The sequence below is a fragment of the Canis lupus genome, chromosome 12, assembly GCF_003254725.2.
Source record: "Canis lupus dingo isolate Sandy chromosome 12, ASM325472v2, whole genome shotgun sequence".
Taxonomy (NCBI): Eukaryota; Metazoa; Chordata; class Mammalia; order Carnivora; family Canidae; genus Canis; species Canis lupus.
In genome coordinates, this window is record NC_064254.1 from 47,721,391 (window position 1) to 47,740,228 (window position 18,838).

An 18,838-nucleotide genomic window follows, 5' to 3' on the forward strand; every position below is an offset into this window, starting at 1 on the left:
TGTCTAAAGCAATGAATAAGCTGCGGCAGTCAATACTGGGGAGTCCCAGAATCTCATTTTTTCTGTTAATTCAAGTCTACAGCTCTATTATTTTAATTAATTCCTTACCTCATTTCATTCCTTCCTGTCATTCTCTTTTCCTCTGGATATGTCACAGGGAGCTATGTCTCCTATAATCCTATATATTCATTCCTTTACATTACCAGAAACTTCTGAAGAACAGTAGCCCAATGACCTATACTTTTAGATGTGTAGAAACTAACCCATTCTTCACATTTCATCACCTCCTAATCAGATACATACACTCCAAATTTCTCTCACTAGCATTCAGGCACAGGAAGTTGAACAATGATAATGTGTATTCTTCACTTTCTGTGTTCCAGTATGGAGCCCAAAACTTCACATGTATCACCTTCAATCCAGAAGAAACCCTTCTCATAGAATATTCTAGAAGTAAGGGTGGATTTTTTTTTCCATCTGGAATCATCTATGGGGGACACTATGGAGACTCTTGCATACCTCACTTGGTTTTCTGTTTCTACATCATTCTGAATGTATATTTCACTATCAATGGCAACACGAATTATTGATGGGGGATCAGTTTTAAGTTTGTATCTTTTTCCCATCAAGTCCCAATGTAAAATTTAAGAACTAAGAACACATGTCATTTGCTTTTCTGTTAGAAGCATTCAGATTATGCAGTTAACCACAGTGTTTCCTGAAATAGGCAGAATGCTAAATTTTTATTTTGTCATTAAAATAATAAAAAGAATCTATTTTCAAATATTTGCTAATTTACCATTTGAAAATTTTTACTTTCTTTCAAAATTAACTGATAACATACTTTCAGATAATAAGAATGTGTAAACTTCATATAATGCTTTTTTTTACTTCATAAAATTTTCAAACTATTTTTCTTCCTGTTCAAATAAAATTATATTTTTATAAGTTATGTTGAAAAGTATCTCTCTCACATGGTTTAGAATTTGTGTTTATAAATTCCACAGATTTATATATTTTGCTAAATCTGCTAAATTCCAATTTCATTTACACATTGTGAACTGTGCATTACCACAAAATCACTAAGCCCTTTAATGAAATAATGCTTTAAAAAGGTATGGCAGGGTTTTTTCCTTTATTATATAAATAATGGCTTTATGCATGTTTTTCCTATGTTAAAAATGACTACATTAATCCAATCTGTCCTCATTTCTCAAATAAAGTCAAAAGTGCTTTTTGGGAACAAACCGGTTCTTCCACAATCTTTTAGAACTTAAATCCTGAGTGTTTTAATGTTAGACTGTGAAATAAGGTGGAATTCAAAGGCATTTTATGTTCTTCATGAGAATCTAGAATTTTTATTTGATTCCAGGTAACTTTGGACAATAAACATGATGGGATGTTTTCTCTTTGAATAAATAACAATTTAATTATATCATTGAAATAAAATATAGTGTGGGCTTAATACATTGTAAATATTACGAAAGTACTACTTTGCGCTAGTAAGTTAATGACTGAAGCTACATTGAATAACAATCTTACTAGTACCTGTGTACAAAGTATTATACAGATTACTAACGAAGATATTGCAGCGGTTGCAAGGGTGTTACCAGCTTAACAAACATCTAACAATACGATATTCTTCTAAGAGGAAAAGGAATAATGTTAGATTTACAGACAATAAAGATTTATGCTTCCCAGTTGAAACATTGGAAATAAGAATCCAGATAATCTGGTGTCTTGGTTCATACTACCACAAGAAAAGGTTTCCTTTCTTGGGGACTCTGATCCCCAGCAAGCCTAGTACACGAAGTTTACGTGAAGATAGGTTTTAGGATGCCACAGCAATGTAAGGAAATTCTTCTATCTGAAAATTACTGATTTGTAGGCCACTGCTTAACCATCTGACTTTTTTTAAAAACCTATTTACATACATTCAGCCCAAATCAGTAGATAAAATGTTTTGTCTATATTACAATAGGCATTGGTAACATTTCATCAGAAGGCCAATGCAAGACAATCGTTAATAGCCATTGCCCAGCATTTAGGATATTTTAAAATATCATACAAATATACAGTTAGATTGTGAGAAATCTAATTTTGCGCATGATATTGGTGGTCTCTTTTACAGATGTGGAATGGCAGAAATGAATCAACAGGACAGTAACTATAGTGCTACTCATCCGGGGCCTAATTCTCATCTGGTTGTTGGACCTATTTCCTGCAATGTGGGTTTAGGCAGCCAAAATTCCTAGACACTTAATGCCAGATAGGCTTGACTCAACGTGGTGGGGAGGCTTGGGAAACAACTCAAGTGTAGGCATATGTCTGCAGCTTCTCCCAGATCCCTGTTTCTTTTACACAAATTTCATATGTAATGGAAAATTAGAGGTTCTTGGAAACAGCCTTCCTTGTTTAAATGAAACTATTGGTCTAGGACTGAAAGATTCATCATTACTCTGAAGAAACTGAACAGGTTGGGAATTTGGCCCTTTCTGAAAACGTATGTGATAGTGAAATGCATGGTCAGGACAATTATGTTACCCTCAGAGGAAGATAGGTGAGTCTGAAGTCAGACCTTATAAAACTTATTGAAATTTAAATTATATTTAAGTTAATGGGCCTAATTAAGGGACTAGGTAATGAATGATACTAATGAATGGTAATTCTAATAAGTATACTCATTAGGGAGAACATTGGAGTCTCTTGGGGTAGGAAACAATATTAAAAGCATCAAAGTGAATCAAACTAATTGAAATGTTTTAAAATGAAGGTAGTGTAACACACATGTGATGATATTTCACAGATAATTCTTAGAATATCAATAAGCACCAAGTTTAGTGCTGTCAGCCCCATTGTCCCTTAATTTATTATATATGATTTAGATCTTGAAAGCACAACACACTATAAAATCTACATTGCATACACAGAAATACAGTTTCAAAAATGAATCCTGGAATTTTTCTATAAATAACAAGAATTTCATCTCCACCAGGTCTTCACAGCTGTGAGAAGAGAGTTGGTACTGCCTCGTGAGCTCTGAAACATGTGGGTTAACATTTGGGATAATGTGGGACTAAAGACTGGCAATTCTTCAGTGGAACCAGACCACGGTGAGTTCTTGTAAATAATCTTTTCTCTCTCTTCTAAAGAGATCTTATTCTTCCTCTAACACCCTGAGCCCTCCCGTGTATATATCACAGAGAGGTAAGGTGAGGCAACCAGCAGGCAGATTTGAGCTGTTTATACAGACAATTAAATCTATCCCAGCTTGGCCCACAGGGTACATTCACCTGCAGACCATACACTGCACAAGAGGTCACTGCCCCAGTAGGCTGCTCATCTATCTAGAGAGCTAGAAATCACCAGATAAATGCTAGCTCTCCACTTTAATTCATGCTATGCATGTCCCTGGGTCCGGTAGGAACCATGCTTTATCTGGGTAAGGAGAAGACTGTTTGTAAGTAAAAGCTGTCAGAGTCAAGTGGCTTCCGAACAATATTAATGCTTACTGGGAAAGAGCCCAATTCTGAGCACCCATGGTACCATTAAGGAGTATGAGGGTGGGGCATGAGAAAAAAAAAAGCCATGCACATCTTTATACTTTAGCAGATCCTGCTAACCAGGAACAGGAGAGAGGCCTATTCCTTCAAATCTACCCCATCAAAGCCGGGTCTTGAGTTGTCAGAACGGGCCTCTAGGTGAAGCACAGAAGCAGCCACATGTCATTCAAGCCTCAATCACAACTGTGTGGGCTCCTCGCTGCCTTTTTTCTGTCTCACCCACTGTCCGACGGGCCTCCATAGCCACATGGACCAGACCTGGTAGTCTTACTTCAGCAAGCGAGGTCCAGTGTTGCTTAATCAGGGTCACATAACTACATACTCAAATGACAAATGTTACCATGGGGTTTCTAGAACCACTTCGCTTTGATGATTTACCTCCCCATGGACTTGGTTGATATTAGGTGCTCAGAAACTGAGACACTCACTTCCCAACACTGACATGGTAAATACAGATCTTCACTTGCATGTTTGTCATTTATTCTTCCTTGTTAGATACTGGTCTTAACAAAATATCTAAAAGTCAATTGAGTAGTTCTTGACAATCTCTAAAGGAGGGGGCAGTTTTCTGAATGTTTATGGTCAGTATTTTTATCAACGAGGTTTCTGGAAGAACTCAATTTTAGAAACTGAATTCATGTGCAAGAGTGCAGCCAGTGGTGAAATTTACACTTGGTCACAGTTTTCTCACTTTATGACATGACTGGAACAGTTACAGGATAGAAACACGCACACACACACATTTATATTCACACTCACACACGGTATAATTTTACTGATCCAGACAATACTTCTTTTCAATTAAGAAAAAATGAAGACTCATTTGGCCACCCAGGCATGGAATCTACTTAAACCTGGAATCTAAGAATGCAGTACTCTTCAAGTAAACAGCAATTGCACAGTGATAACAATATACATTAAGATTGACACATGCTGTCTTAAGAGGTCTAGTAATAGCTAAAGACTAAAGAAAGTCAGAGATGTCAGCCAGAAAAGTCAATATGCCTTCTGTCTTCCATTCTGATTGTAATCCATCACCCAACAGAACAGCCATAGTCCAGAAGATAATAAATGTCCACGTATGAAAATGCAGGGCTAACAAATTTTTAAGTGTCAATGAATTCTGCTCAATACTCTGGATAGTCTTCAAATTCTTCTTGTTGTATTAACAGAAAAATAAACCTTTATGGTTATTTCAATGTCAAATTTAAATAGATTGGAAAAAATATTAAGGTTTCTAAAGTCACGGGCAATAATTTTTTAAAAAGTGGTCTCACTGGTGTATATCCACAGCTTATGTCCCATTGTTTTCATGAAAGTCTACCTTTCAGTTTTGCTGAACTAGACAAATATAAATAACACACAGTGAACACTGATACACATCTCACATGACATAATACATTTTACAAAAGAGCTCTACTTTAGTAGTGTAACTTGTAAAAGTGGACATCTCCGATACTTATGGACAAATACATTTCACATTATAATGAGAGTTGTGGTTACAAAGGCATTACTCATTTGATGGTGTTTTCCTATGGGTCCTTTGACTTCAGACTGTGTAGCCACAGGTTTCTCTCCTATTTCGCTGAGACTCGGAAAAAGCTTCAGTCACATCAGCAGCAAGCTTCCTTCACTGTAAACCCCTGAAGAACTGAGTTTCAGTACCTACACTATCGAAATGTTAAAGAACAGGTAACTGATCCTGGTGACAATCACCTTTCACTGAGCATGGTAAACTTAAAAATATATAACCGATGAGATGACAGACTCTTCTAGATTTTTAAGCTTTAAAAAAAAAATGAATTTCTTTTCCTGTGCTGCCAGGAAGGCATCAGGCTCACAGAGCCTCGGCAGACGTGTCTGTGGACACAGACATGGTCACCTTGGCAATCTTGACCGTGCTCTTGATGCAGCTCTCTGCGGCCCTGTGAACACTGGCTGCGTTGTTGGCGTGTTTGTGCAGGCAGTCCGAGTCCCCCATGCTGTTATCAAGAGGCTGTGCGGTGCCTTCACACGAGGGGAACATACTCCGGAAAGCATGTCTCAGGTCCTTGCTCCGCAGAGCGTAGATGATGGGGTTCACGGTGGAATTCAGCAGACAGAGCATACTGCAGAACGCAAATACCGTCTTAATGAGCTTGTTCATCTTCCCAAAGACATCATACACCATAATCGCAAGCAGAGGGCCCCAGCAGATGATTAAAACCACAAGGATCAGAACCAGGGTCTTGGCCAGCCTAATGTCCATGCGGGCTTGGTCGGGCCGCGTCACCTGCACCTTGCCATCCTCTGATGTGTGGATGATGATACTCTTCTGGGTGCCGCGCTGAATCATGCGGACCGCGTGGCTGTGAGCCTTCCAGAGGATATACATGTATGCATACACGATAAATAGCAGCAGCACGCTGGTGACCCCGATCCAGAACATCAGGTAGGTTTCATCAATGAGTGGGAAAATGTCTGAGCAAACGGACTGCAGTTTCTTGCAGTTCCAGCCCAGGAGAGGCAGCACAGCAATCACAATTGCTATGGTCCACATCAGGCAAAATGCCACCACAGCCTTGGGCCTGGTGACAATCCTCTTATAAGCCAGGGGCCTGTGAATAGATATGTACCTGTCAATGGCCGTGAGGAACAGGCTGCCTACAGAGGCCGTGAAGGAGGCGGTGACCCCACCCAGTTTGAAAAGAAACACATTGGGGCTGTCTTTGCGGTGGAACACGTGGAAGTCAACAAAGCTGTAGACAAATATGACGCTCCCCAGGAGGTCGGCCACTGCCAGGCTGCCGATGAAGTGGTAAGAGGGCCGGCAGCGGAGGCTGCGGGAGTGGAGGATGACACACAGCACCAGCAGGTTCTCCAGAACTGTGAAGGTGCCCAGTGTGAGGGATAGCACGGCGATGGCCAGCTGCTGGCTGGGGTTCAGAATCATGAAGCACTCCATGTCCATGAAGTTCTCCCCACACTGGATGTTCTCCTCATTCTCCTTGTAGGATGAAAGGGACTTGTTGTAAAATTCGGTAATGTTCACCTGGTCTGCTGGGACTAACTGGGCATTGTCTCCTGCAGTCATCTTTTCTTGGAAGGGACTTCCCCTAAAGGAAGTTAAAGGAAATTTCTGTGGGAAGTACCCTAGTTTGGATGCCATGTCACCTTTGATATCTTCGTACTGAATGTCATTGGAGCCCACGTAGAGGAGGTCTGTGGTGATGGTGCGGAAGGTGGTATCGGCAAGGCCATCTAGGATAGACTTCATAACCTCCGTCTTGGATTAGGCCAAACTCAAAATGACTGAGAAAGAGACCCGCAGCAGGGAATCCTAACAGGAGGGAAAACAAAGAACCTGAATGATGAGAAGACTGAGAGAGTAATAAAATTTTTTAAAAATCTACTGTAAACATCCCAAATGTGTACCATCACATTATTTCATTCCTGTCTCAGAGCCTAGATAAAATCCTTGTCAGATACAGTCAACAAAATGAGTCAGCCAGCCAGAGAAAAGCCACCCAAAGTTGGTGATGTGGTGGCACACACTAGAAATATTTCTTTCCTTATTTAAGCTGTCTGGATTTAAGCCACTGTGTGATCCTGTACAGACCTCCAGAGGCCAAGAGTCAATGAAGGAAATGTGTCCTGGGCATGGCATGCACTCATAGTTGCATTAGAAAGTATTCACCACCTGGCTTCTACTGTCACAGCAGTGTCCTAATGCTGGTGAGGATGGGGGAGAGCAACATGTCACACAATTTTTGCTCTTGGAAGACTTTATCACCTTGTCACACAGCTAAGACTGAACGTACAGCACAGCCAAAGTATGAGATGGTCTGGAATCAGGGACTGTGTTATGCGGCCTATGTGCTGAGTGTGAAGGGGGAGGGAGAGACTTCTGAGCACCAGAAGAACAGATGACCATGGGGGAAGATCTGGATGCTGGCCTGATCCAGCAGGCAAGTTTCCTCTCCCAGAGGAGACATCTGGACCAATGCATGGCTGAGGTGAACTTAAAAAATGTCTACACCAACCAAGAAAAATATCATAAAGGGCAAATTTGCACTGAGGCTCAGGGGAAGACCAAGATCTTGAACACCGGGCAGCAGTAATGATGGAAAAAAGTGCTTCCTGATAGTGTCTCCATGAATGGTGCAGGGACACAAGCATTCTAAGAGACAGGAAACAGGCCTCGATGCTGTATCATCTAGGCTTTCCATGTAGACAGCACCAGAAAGACGGATGACTGAGAAAAAGGGGCCAAATTTTAAGGGCTCTTCAATTCTAATATAAGCAATTTAGTTTTGTTTCAAAATAAACAGCCAGGGAATTGATTTTACTATTTATAAATGTTTTAAAACATGGCTATTAGGCTCTTTAGTTTATAAAGATATTAGAATTACTGAGTGGTACTTATAATATTTAAATAATCATAAAACCATCATTTTATTTCCTAACTGTATTTTTCTTTTTTTTTTTTAATATAACCCACTGTGTGTAGGGGGAGATAGTTATTATCTTGCAACAAATGAAAATGTTCTGAGTTCTCCTACTAAAATACAGGGATCCTACCTATCTGAATTAATGATTAATTCATTCATCCATTCGACAAATCATGGAGCACCCAGTACGTGCCAGGGTGGTAGGTTGGTACTAGGTGCTCGGCATTAGTGGTTTCAAGAAAGAATCCACGTGGATGGCTCTGTGGTTGAGCATCTGCCTTTGGCTCAGGTCCTGACCCCAGGGTCCTTCAATCGAGTCCCGCTTCAGGTTCCCCTCAGGAGCCTTCTCCCTCTGCCTATATCTCTGCCTCTCTGTCTGTGTCTCACATGAATAAATAAATAAATAATCTTCAAGGAAAAAAAAAAAAAGAGAGAAAGAATCCCTATCACGTAAAGTATACAGTGTGGCAGAGGACAGACAGCTGACCCGATAATTATGATGAAGTGTGGTGACAGCTCTGACTGGAGATATACCAGATGCTGTGGGAGCAGCCGGTCTAGGGTGGTTGAAGGAGGTTTCCCCAAGGAAAGGATGTTTATGCCAAGAATATGTAGGATCAGTGAGTGGAGACAGAACACGGAGGCAAAGAAGAAAAAACTAAATTCATACCTTAAGTATCACAATGTGGTTTTTTTCTTCTGTTTATTTAGTAACTTGGAATAGGGACACTGTGCTAAATGTGGCCCACCTTGCTCTATCCTGCCATCCTGGAGTCCAGGCTGTCTGCTGAGTCAACTCTGCTCTTTGTAAAGTTACATTTGCTAAACAACTCCACTTACATATAATTTTCACCCATAATCTGAGGGACACAGAAAATAGCCACAATTTGTGAAGACAGCTGTTAAGGGTCTTGGCTTATTCTCAAATCTAACTTTTGCCTCTCAACTCCCACCTGTACTCAAACACAGAGCTCGCTGGCCCTAGGAGACGTGCTGCTCTTGGGATCACACCTGCACACCTTCCTCCTTCCCTCTGAGCCTCCCTCTGGCCTGAAATACGCATTTCCAAGATGTCTGTTCCATTGATCTTTCAAGACTTACCTCCATTTCTGACATCTCCTTGGCCAGCCCTTCCCTCCAGGCAGAACTAGTTCCACCAGTTTTCCCCTACATTTCAGGCCTCCCCACACATCATTTAACTGCGAACTTACATATTTACTTCCATAACTAGAAAGTGGTTTCCAAGCAGAGGAATGGTGTCTGATAAAATGATAGGAAAGAGAGGGCTGGTCTCCCTTAGAAAATGTTCACATGAACCTAATAGGTGGCAGTTGAATTTTATTAACTGGTGCCTGAAAAGAGTGATTTAATAAAATTTATTTGTCTTTTCTAAAATTAGAGGAGAGAAAGGTAATTAATTCAATGGACATTTGGCCTGAAAACCAAAACTGGAGCCTAACATTTCTTATCAGGAGCCAGTCCAGGACTTCCAAACCCTAAGTCCTCTTATTTTTCAAGTAACTAACTTGCCTTTCACACTTCCCAATTAAAAACTAATTTATTTGAAATTTTGATCACTTATACGCATATATTACATTCATATGATTCCAATTTCAAAAGGCACAGAAGGATGTACAGCAAAGCCAGTTTCTCCCATCCCCATGTCCCAACCATCCTGTTTTACTCCCAATGGCAAGAAGGTCCTTATTATTCTTTCCAGAGATATTCCATGCATATGCAAGCAAATATATAAATTCATTCTTTACTTGCTTTTTAACAAACACTGATATACTGTATACACTGTTCTGCATCTTGCTTTTCCATTTAAAAGTATATGTGAAGACAGTTCCACATTGGTCCATGAAACCTCCCTCCATTTAGCAGGTGCCCTAAGTATCCATTAAATGAATGTGACCAGCCTCCTTCTGATGCAGGTTTGGACTGATTATCATCTCTTGCTTTAAAATAGTGCTGCAGCAAACTACCTCCAGTCCTGTCTTTTTTCACATTTCATATGGAATTATGACTAATCGTATTAGTCGTCCAATCTTGTACCTTGAACTTACCCTGGACTCCTTTCTTGACCTCTATAATCAAGCATACCACAAAGTCATGCTGATTTTCCCTTTTTACGCACTTCTGGGGAGCTTATTATGTGTAGGTGGCATCCTGAGCCTCTTATGTCTATCCAATTGTTCATTTTTCACAATGGCCCTATGAGACGGGTTACCACTATTATCCCCATTTCACAGATGAAAGGCACAGAGAGGGTAAGGAATTTGCCATTCACACAGCTAGTAGGTGGTAGAGCCAGAAAGAACCCAGATGTTCTTGTTCTAGCGCAGTGTTGTCTAATAAAAACGTAATGTGAACCACATACACAATTTTAAAGTTTCCACTACCTAGGTAAAAAGAAAAAGGGAAAAGATAAAATTAATTTTAGTAATATATTCTATCTAACCCAATGTATCAAAAATATTGTTACTTCAGCATGTGGTACTAGCCACATTTGAAATTCTTAATAGACCTATGTAACTAGTGGCTACCTTATTGGACAGTATGGGTTCAGAGCTGTTTTTAACATTAATGAACCATCATCCCTTTAACCTAAGCCAGAGATGCTACTATCTCCCCTCTTTTCCCCACTGATTCCAACTAGTCAAAACACTAGTTCAATGAAGAAAACATTGAATTAGGAGTGAGCAGACCAAGATTACTGTGAGACTTATACTTGGGCAAGTAGTTAATTTCTCTAAGCCTCAGTATTTCATCTGTAAAATGGGGATGATGATGATGATGATGACGATGTTGCCTAAGTCACAGAATTGTTCTAAAAATTAAATGAAAGAAAGAAAAGCAGATAGCACACTTCAACATAGGACCTAGCAGAAAATTTAAGTCTTTAGTAAATATTATTATCATTAGTACTGTGACTCTTGCCAATATATTATTTCAAGATAGCACATTTCCTTATTAGATCATAGGCTGATTATTCAATTTTTATTTTTGTCTCAGCACTTGAAGCATGAAGGAAATAAAAGATGCATACTTGGGTGAGGGAGGAGGAAACGTTATTGGATGTCTATTATATTCCAGGAATTCCAGAGACTTCACACATATTCTATCATTAAATTGTCAAGACAATGACAACTCTATTATATCTATTATTGCTTATTTATAATCCCCACTTCACAGATAAGAAAATGGAGGTCATTAGATGTTAATGTAAATTGTCCAGAAAATGAAGAGTTTGTAGCTGAACCCATGTCTCTCAGACTCCAGAGTTTTTGCTCTAGGACTTTATGCACTGTTTTAGGAATTAACAGTAACTAGAATGAAGCCATTTTTGCTTTCTGTATTATATTCAGGTCTTCCAGCTTCTTACAAACTCAAATTAAGGCATTTTGTCAATAGTAATTAAGACTACCTCCTACTAAATCACTATTTCCTATCCTAGCCCATCTAGGTAAATCTGCCTACTGGCATGGCCTCAACAATTAAAATTTTAGTATCTGGAAGACTTTTCTTCAGTAATGCAAACCATGTGTGCCTGTGATTTACTCTATATTAAGATCACCACATATGTGATCACAATTTCCAACTTTAATGCAACCAAGCACTTTAATTAAAACGAACTAACTTGTTAAATCTGAGCCAGAGCCTGGTGTGGTTATGAAATATAGACTAATTTCTGTCCAATATCAGCCAACTCTAATTAAGGAATACAGTTTTAAAGTATATATGGATTTTGTGCAGTTCAGTGTCAAAGTACCACTGTGCACAGGCTACTTTAACAGTTAATGGGATCATGACGGGAAAGCAGCCCTCTGCATTTCAGTAATTTTTTCCTTTATTTCTACATTTGGCTTATTACAGTAATTTTCACCTGATTATTTTTTGCATTGATAATTTTCTTTGAGAGTTCATTAGTAATGCAGTTTAGGCTTTGGGGGATGCAGCTGCCATTAATTTTGTTTTTGTTTGCTACTGGGAAAATCATAATTGGAAATTTCTAGCAAGATGTGTAGATGCACCTATTAAAGAAGCAGTTGGTTTTTATTACTGTTATAGTAAAACAACGATGGAATGACATTTAAGGGGATTTTCCTAGAATTGTTCTTAAAAATATAAACAACGTATTCTAGTAATTTAAGCTATAAATCACACCTTTATAAAAATAAAAATATTATACTATGCTGAATCTATTATTTTTTAAAAAAATCTCAAATGTTTAGAAGGACACTACCTGTTCTGTTGGTCCATCTCACTAAATGCACACTTGTTTCTCCATCTACCACCTCCAAACTTAAATAACTGGCAGGCTGTGGTATCACATCAAAGAAATGTTCTGGGTATATCAACAGCATGAAGTATTCCAAAGTCTACCTAGAATCCACATCTTTGTTTCTATACCCATTGAGGGTATAAAACATACATGTTATGATTAGGGTTAGTATTGAGTAACAAAACAAGATTTCAAATATTTTCTTTATAAGTCTTTTCAATATAATTAATAGCAGGTTATTTTAGTCTTCACTCCCCTACTGAAGATCTTCTTTGTTTTAGAGAGACATTCAATAATTTAGATATTTATCACGGTTGTACCTGGAGTCAAAATGCTGGCAGTTCTGGCCTGTGCAGCATCTCTGGGGGGACATGCAGTAGGCAGTATCTGCTCCCTGCAGCACATCATGTCTAGTTAGGCAGAAAACCCTCTAGAAGCATCAAAAGGACCAGTGCTCCAGATATAGCTATAGACTGTCTCAGCCCCCCAGCCTAAAGTTATAAATACTTTAAGGACAAGATGCCAAGCTCATAGTTTCTAAGTTGACAGGAGTCCAGGATATAAAATGCAGGAGTCCCAGGCCCTTGCTTAAATTAACCCTCTCATTCTCCCTTATTCCATTGTTGGCCCTGTGTTGTTCTACTCGGCTAGCTTTGTAAAAGAGTCTTGCAAAGCATTCATGAGAATGAAGGTGCCAGTGGATGTATTTGTTATTTTCCATTCATTTCTGGGAACAAGTCTGGTTTCTACTAATTTGATCAAGAAAAAGTAACTTGATAATGTATTTCTCTTAAGTTAGTAGGAAAATTTTAGTTGACCCTCATAATTGTATTATGTCTAAGAAAGGTCCTCAATATACATGGCAGATCTCATGGGCCAGCACTGTAACTCGATGAATGATGCTTCTTCTATGGTTGAATGGGCAACTGAGTCTTCTCTAATTCTTACATAACCATCAGAGTTTTGGAATTATTAAAGTACTTTGGTCACTTTTTGCATTATCTTCTATAGCAAAGAGAAGGATTGACTTAATTATCCCGATAATTCAGGCAAAAATACATAATCCTTCTTCCTTGTATTAATGTCAGTTCCTTTTCCCATACATAAAAGAAAATTCCATTATGTAGGTAAAGCTCGGTTGGTTCTCAAAGCTTTAGCTTTTCATATATTTTGTAACGTGGAATAGAAGTTATTAAATGCACCATTGTCTCTGGTCTTTGTTAGCAAGAAAATATATTTCATGAAAATATATCAATTAATATGAACTGAATAGACATTAAGGCACTTACGAGGCTATATTTCTGTTCAAATCTAACCTGAAGTATGCCTAATTATCTAACATTTAAAAGCTTGTTAAATTTTAAAGAATTTTTGGGCTTAAAAAATGATGCCTTTAAATCTACATCAGATTAAACACTCATATTAGGTGATGAGGCCATAAGAAAAGCCTATCACAGAGGCAATAATACGAATGAAATGATTTGTTGACTTTTATAACCAATTCCATTTATCCATTTACCATTTCATTTTGTTCTACTGTTTTGATGTTTCCTCTTACCAAGTGCCTTTATCTCTTTCTCTCTTTTTTTTAGAGAGCTACCTCTTCTACATATTTGTAAAGAAAGTAATCAAGCATAATTGATGCAGCCTTCCCTTTAAAAAATGCAAAATTTTCAATTCAATAGAAGCCATCATCTGTATACAAAATACTCCATAAGCCTGTCTTTATCATGTATGTAAAGTTTGGTCATTACAAGGCCAGCTCATAAAACATGTAGAACCCAGTAGACAGGCTGTCTGACAGTTCATTACCAAGGACAGCAATAGTTTCAAGTGTGTTACATGTTGTCCAGGGGTGCAGCATACCTTTCAGTTTCTTCCTTCATCTTTCAACAAAGTACATTCTCTTTGAATGCATGAACTACAACTTAAGTCCAACAGAAAAATCAAGTCTTATTTCTCTAGTTTCAAATCTTAGAGTGACTGGGTGATTTGGGTGACTTAAATGCACAACAGAGAAAATTCCAATTTCCAGATATTTCAATAAGAAATATTAGATTGTTTATGTGCTAAGAATATATTTTTTTAAAATTTTTATTTATTTATGATAGTCACACAGAGAGAGAGAGAGAGAGAGAGAGAGAGAGGCAGAGACACAGGCAGAGGGAAAAGCAGGCTCCATGCCGGGAGCCCGACATGGGATTCGATCCCGGGTCTCCAGGATCGCGCCCTGGGCCAAAGGCAGGCGCCAAACTGCTGCGCCACCCAGGGATTCCTAAGAATATATTTTTAAAATATTGACATGCATTAGGTGCTATCACAATCCGCATCCTACCTATGAGCAAACTGAGGCTTTGAGTGTAAGATACTTTGCCCGAGGTCTCTAACTAGAGGGGCAGAGAACCAGAACTCAACCCAGGGCTGCATACCTCAAAGTCCTTGCTCTTAACTTTGAGGTCCAGGAACCATATAATAAGACACGTTCTTTCGTTTCCAAGGGGGGAAGAACTGATCTTTGGAAAAGGAGGTAACAAACAGTACCTGATCATTTTACACAGTAAACAACTAAAATCTGAAGGAAGGAACTGTTGACAGCAAAAAAGATTAATCATAGCCCTTGCAAATCATCCTTGTCCTGTGGTCTTCAGGGACAGAGTATGATAATTAACTATAAGCCATAAATCCTAACCCTGGATTAGCACCTTATTTTCAGCGACTGTTGGCAAATAATAAATAAAATCTAACCTGTCTTTGCCGCTATTTTTTAATTAGATTTTTTTCCCCTTCCATTTAGTCGATTGTAAGGATTGATGGTAATGACAGTTTCCACGATACCAGCAGGGAATGGAGAGGACACCTTCTTTAGTTCTGAATGGGATGTGATGGTTGTTAGTAAACAAAAGCTTGAAGCTTTCATTCCCATATGGAGAAATTCAAACTCACTTGAAATCACTCAATTTCCCACCATGAGCAGCGTGGTTTTGTTAGACCCAGATGGAAGATGACTCTCTGTGGCCAGGTCCTAAGATGCTGGCTGGAACCAAGGGAGAAGAAATTCTGTAAACCTTGATAAGTCTCCAACAAGGGAGTGCTTGTGACAAATTCCTGGTGCCCAAAGAGCACAAAGCTGTGTGACTACAGCAATGTGGCTGATGGATACAAAGTTAAAGGCCCTCACATGTTTCATGTAACACATTTTTACTGGGTGCATACTCTGTGCCTATCACTGTAGACATTAAATATGTATCCACGTATTACACTTGTATAATGGATATGGGTCAAGGAAGCAAGAGAAATGATTTTCTGTCCCACCCCACTCAATCAAATAAAGGTCATCCATCTGTCCTTCTCCCACAGATGACGGAATAGGATAGGATCTGAAAACATGTCATAGGCATATGATATTACATCACCCAACGGTATTGGGTCATGTATCCCAGTGATTGGCTTGTATAATCTTCTTCCTATATATATGCTTGAGGTTTTTCTTCCAGGAGAGAGGATAGGCGCTGCTGAGTCATCCTGTGGCAGTCTTTCTTGTGTCTTGTGTCTAAATCCTTCAAATCATGGACATCTTGAGAGGATGGACATGTCCTATATGCCTCACGTGTCCTCTGCCTGGCACAGTGCCTGGCACGGGGTACATACTCAGTACCTGTTTACTAAATGAATGTCAGTGTGCATCAGAGACAGGGGTATCTATATTAGTAGAATGACATTTAACTGTGGATAGTTTTCCCTGGCATAAAGTCAGTTGGTTATTAGGGAATTAAAACTGAGTTTTGGTCTCATACAAACATCCACTTGAAACAAAACAAAACAAAACAAAACTGCCCAAGTGTAAAGGTCACATAAAAGGCATCAACAATTATTCATCCCTGGATCTTTTCCCCTTTTATCTCATTGTTAAACAGAAGTTATACTGATGGCAAGTGGAAGCTTTAGGCAAAGATCAGGTATATATTTTTTATTCTGATCCTTGTTAAGCCCGGGTGTATGTTATGAACTTCAATGTTTAGGCACAAACAATGATATACAAAGAGATTTCTGTGACATGCACAACCTTGAATGAATCCTGATCACATGCTGTTGATAGACCGTTAAAGACAATGTATAAAGTTATGATTATAATGAAGTTTTTCCTTCCCTCAAATGCATGTTATTATGCATTAATCTTTCCCAAAGGGATTTCTCCATGTGCAATAGTGTTTTCAAAACCACTTGTCAAGAGAAGTTATGTGAAAATTCAACCACTAGATGGAGTGGCTTTTATAAGCCCTTAGGAATCAATTTGTTATTCTATTCAGTGGATATAGTTCTTGCTTTGGTTGAACAACTTCTCCTGCTACAACATTTTAAGTATTTTACAACCAAATTAATTAAAACATAAATAAGAAAATATGTTATGGAGGGTTAAAATGGGTTATTATTACTGCCTACAAACCTAATTTTTAATTGCTTGTTTGGGACAAAGGGGCATTGAGAAAATTTAATATATTGATAAAATTAATTGTGAATATTTGGAATTTTGCCTCAAGAAAGTAATTAGGGATAAATAAAGGAAAGTAGTTCTGCTGAAAACAAATGATATGTTTATGCCAAGAGATGCTAAAAGTAAGATGGGAATATCTTAGGAGCCCAAAATCAATTCTAATAACAAACCTAACTCATCTCTATTTTATGAAACATTTGGCTTTCCAATTTCCAAATACAAATTCACCAACACAGGCCATAATTCTGTGATGAAAAAGAGTGGAAATTTATCATTACAGGGGCAACAATGGATTATTTCACAAGAGAAGTGAATATTTCTTCAAGTAGTCATACAAATCAAGGATATGGCAGCTTTCTAAATAATTCAATTTCCTTCCCATCATTCTCTCACTGGAATAATTTTAAATAAGTTTTTATTGTGTAAATCCAGGATTCTCTTCAAACATGATTTTATAAATTAGGTACTTACGCGCCTTCTCCTTTAGCTGAAATGTTAAAAAAAAAAAATCGGTGTGTACTAACACGAAAGATACAAACATAAAAATATACTTTCAAGATGCAAATAAATATGTACAAACAACCAGAAGAAATAGGTTTCAGTAAAGATGAAAAATATGCTTTGGAAATGTAGTTTCAATTAAGACAGAAGTGTGCAAATTGGATGCAAGTACAGGATTTTGAGGTCACTGAAACCATGAGGTGGTTCTTTTGTACTCATTCAAGGTCAAATCCTTCCTAGGACTTGTATGGTGCAATTTTGGATTATGAGCAGAGCTGAGGAGCTGCGAGTATTGTGCAAAAGTGACGTGAAGATAAAGAACTAGGAAATAAGATAGGTGAGAATGGGCTGGCCATCCAGGGTAAGTACATCTCAATGAACCATCTAAGCAGTCACACAGCAGTCTGGGAGAGCACACAGAATTATTTTATAGGTCTCAAGGGGTGGTCTCCCAATCAGTAGAATCAGCATGACCTGGGAACTTAGGAAAACAGCAAATTCTCAGGTTTACCTCAGACCTACACAATCAGAAACTTCCGGGTTCGGGGCACAGGTGTGTTGTCACAAGGCCCTCCGCAAGATTCTGACACACTCTATAAAGTTTAAAAACCACTGTTAAAGATTATGGAGACCAATGGTAAAGACTAAATGGTGGGGAGGGATAAAAATTAACCTTCAGGAATTGAGGATAGGAAGAAAGAATATTCTGTGGGTGTAGGTTTTTAGCTCATTGAAATGGATTGCTAAGGGAGCCCGCTCATGATAAAGTAATCTCCCAAAGAAGATGTTTAAAACCGTGTGACTGAAATAGAATAATGTGGTCTAGCCTGAAAATAAACATAACGAGTAGGGAACCTCTCAAGGTTTTTTGGTCTACAATTCTGGGCTTCTTTGCACTTTTCCAGCAAACTGACTGTTATATTTTTGACCAACAGAGAAAAGTGGCTTCAAGATATAATATGTACTTACCCAGCATGCAGACATAACTTAAGAACTCCACACACCATTTTCTCCTAATTCTATTTACAAAGACTGCACAAAGTTTTCTAGAACTGCTAGCTATTCCTTTCAATGCCACTGTGAAGGAACCCATGATGACTGAGAATAAAAGAACGGGAAACCAGTAATGGTAGTTAACATTCAGCTCATTTTTTTAAAGCTGGAAATGTTTCTGTTTCTGTTCGTCTCTTCCTCGAACTGTAAAATAATGTGTCACAGGAGATGCACCCAGAAAACAAACTAAAATGGAAATTTTGCAGTAGGCCCAAGTAATGCAGATCCGCTGCAAATTAACTTACAGAATTAAATTATGCAATTTATACTGCTTATAGCTGGCATATATCTTGCAAAAATACCTAAAAGTTATAAATATATGGAAATGTATCCCAAAGTACTTAAATATCTGACTTTGGGCAGACTGTTTCCTCTCTAATTATTTCATCAATAAAAATGGATCATAGATTACTCATACTTAGTTTCCTTAGCTGGGGACTACAATCATCCAAACGTTTTCCCTTTTCTGGGGTTGTTTGTAAGAAGTTTTGATATAATTTCCAAAACTAATTGT

The 18,838-nt window shown here is 38.4% G+C and overlaps 1 protein-coding gene across 4 annotated transcripts in view; it reads right to left on the reverse strand.

Annotated features, from left to right (window-relative positions):
* Positions 1–18,838, reverse strand: part of CNR1 (cannabinoid receptor 1) — a 52,862-nt gene that overhangs the window by 27,859 nt on the left and 6,165 nt on the right. For 2 of the 4 annotated variants that reach the window (XM_025444560.3, XM_025444559.3), the window contains one exon: positions 1,329–6,882. The exons of 1 other annotated variant lie outside the window; for it this stretch is intronic. In XM_025444560.3, coding sequence (XP_025300345.2) covers positions 5,401–6,819 — 1,419 coding nt within the window. In that variant the 5' untranslated portion in view covers positions 6,820–6,882 and the 3' untranslated portion in view covers positions 1,329–5,400. Of the gene's footprint in view, positions 1–1,328; positions 6,883–15,221; positions 16,242–18,838 lie in introns of those variants that run through there. One more of the 4 variants, XM_025444561.3, reaches the window with a different exon arrangement.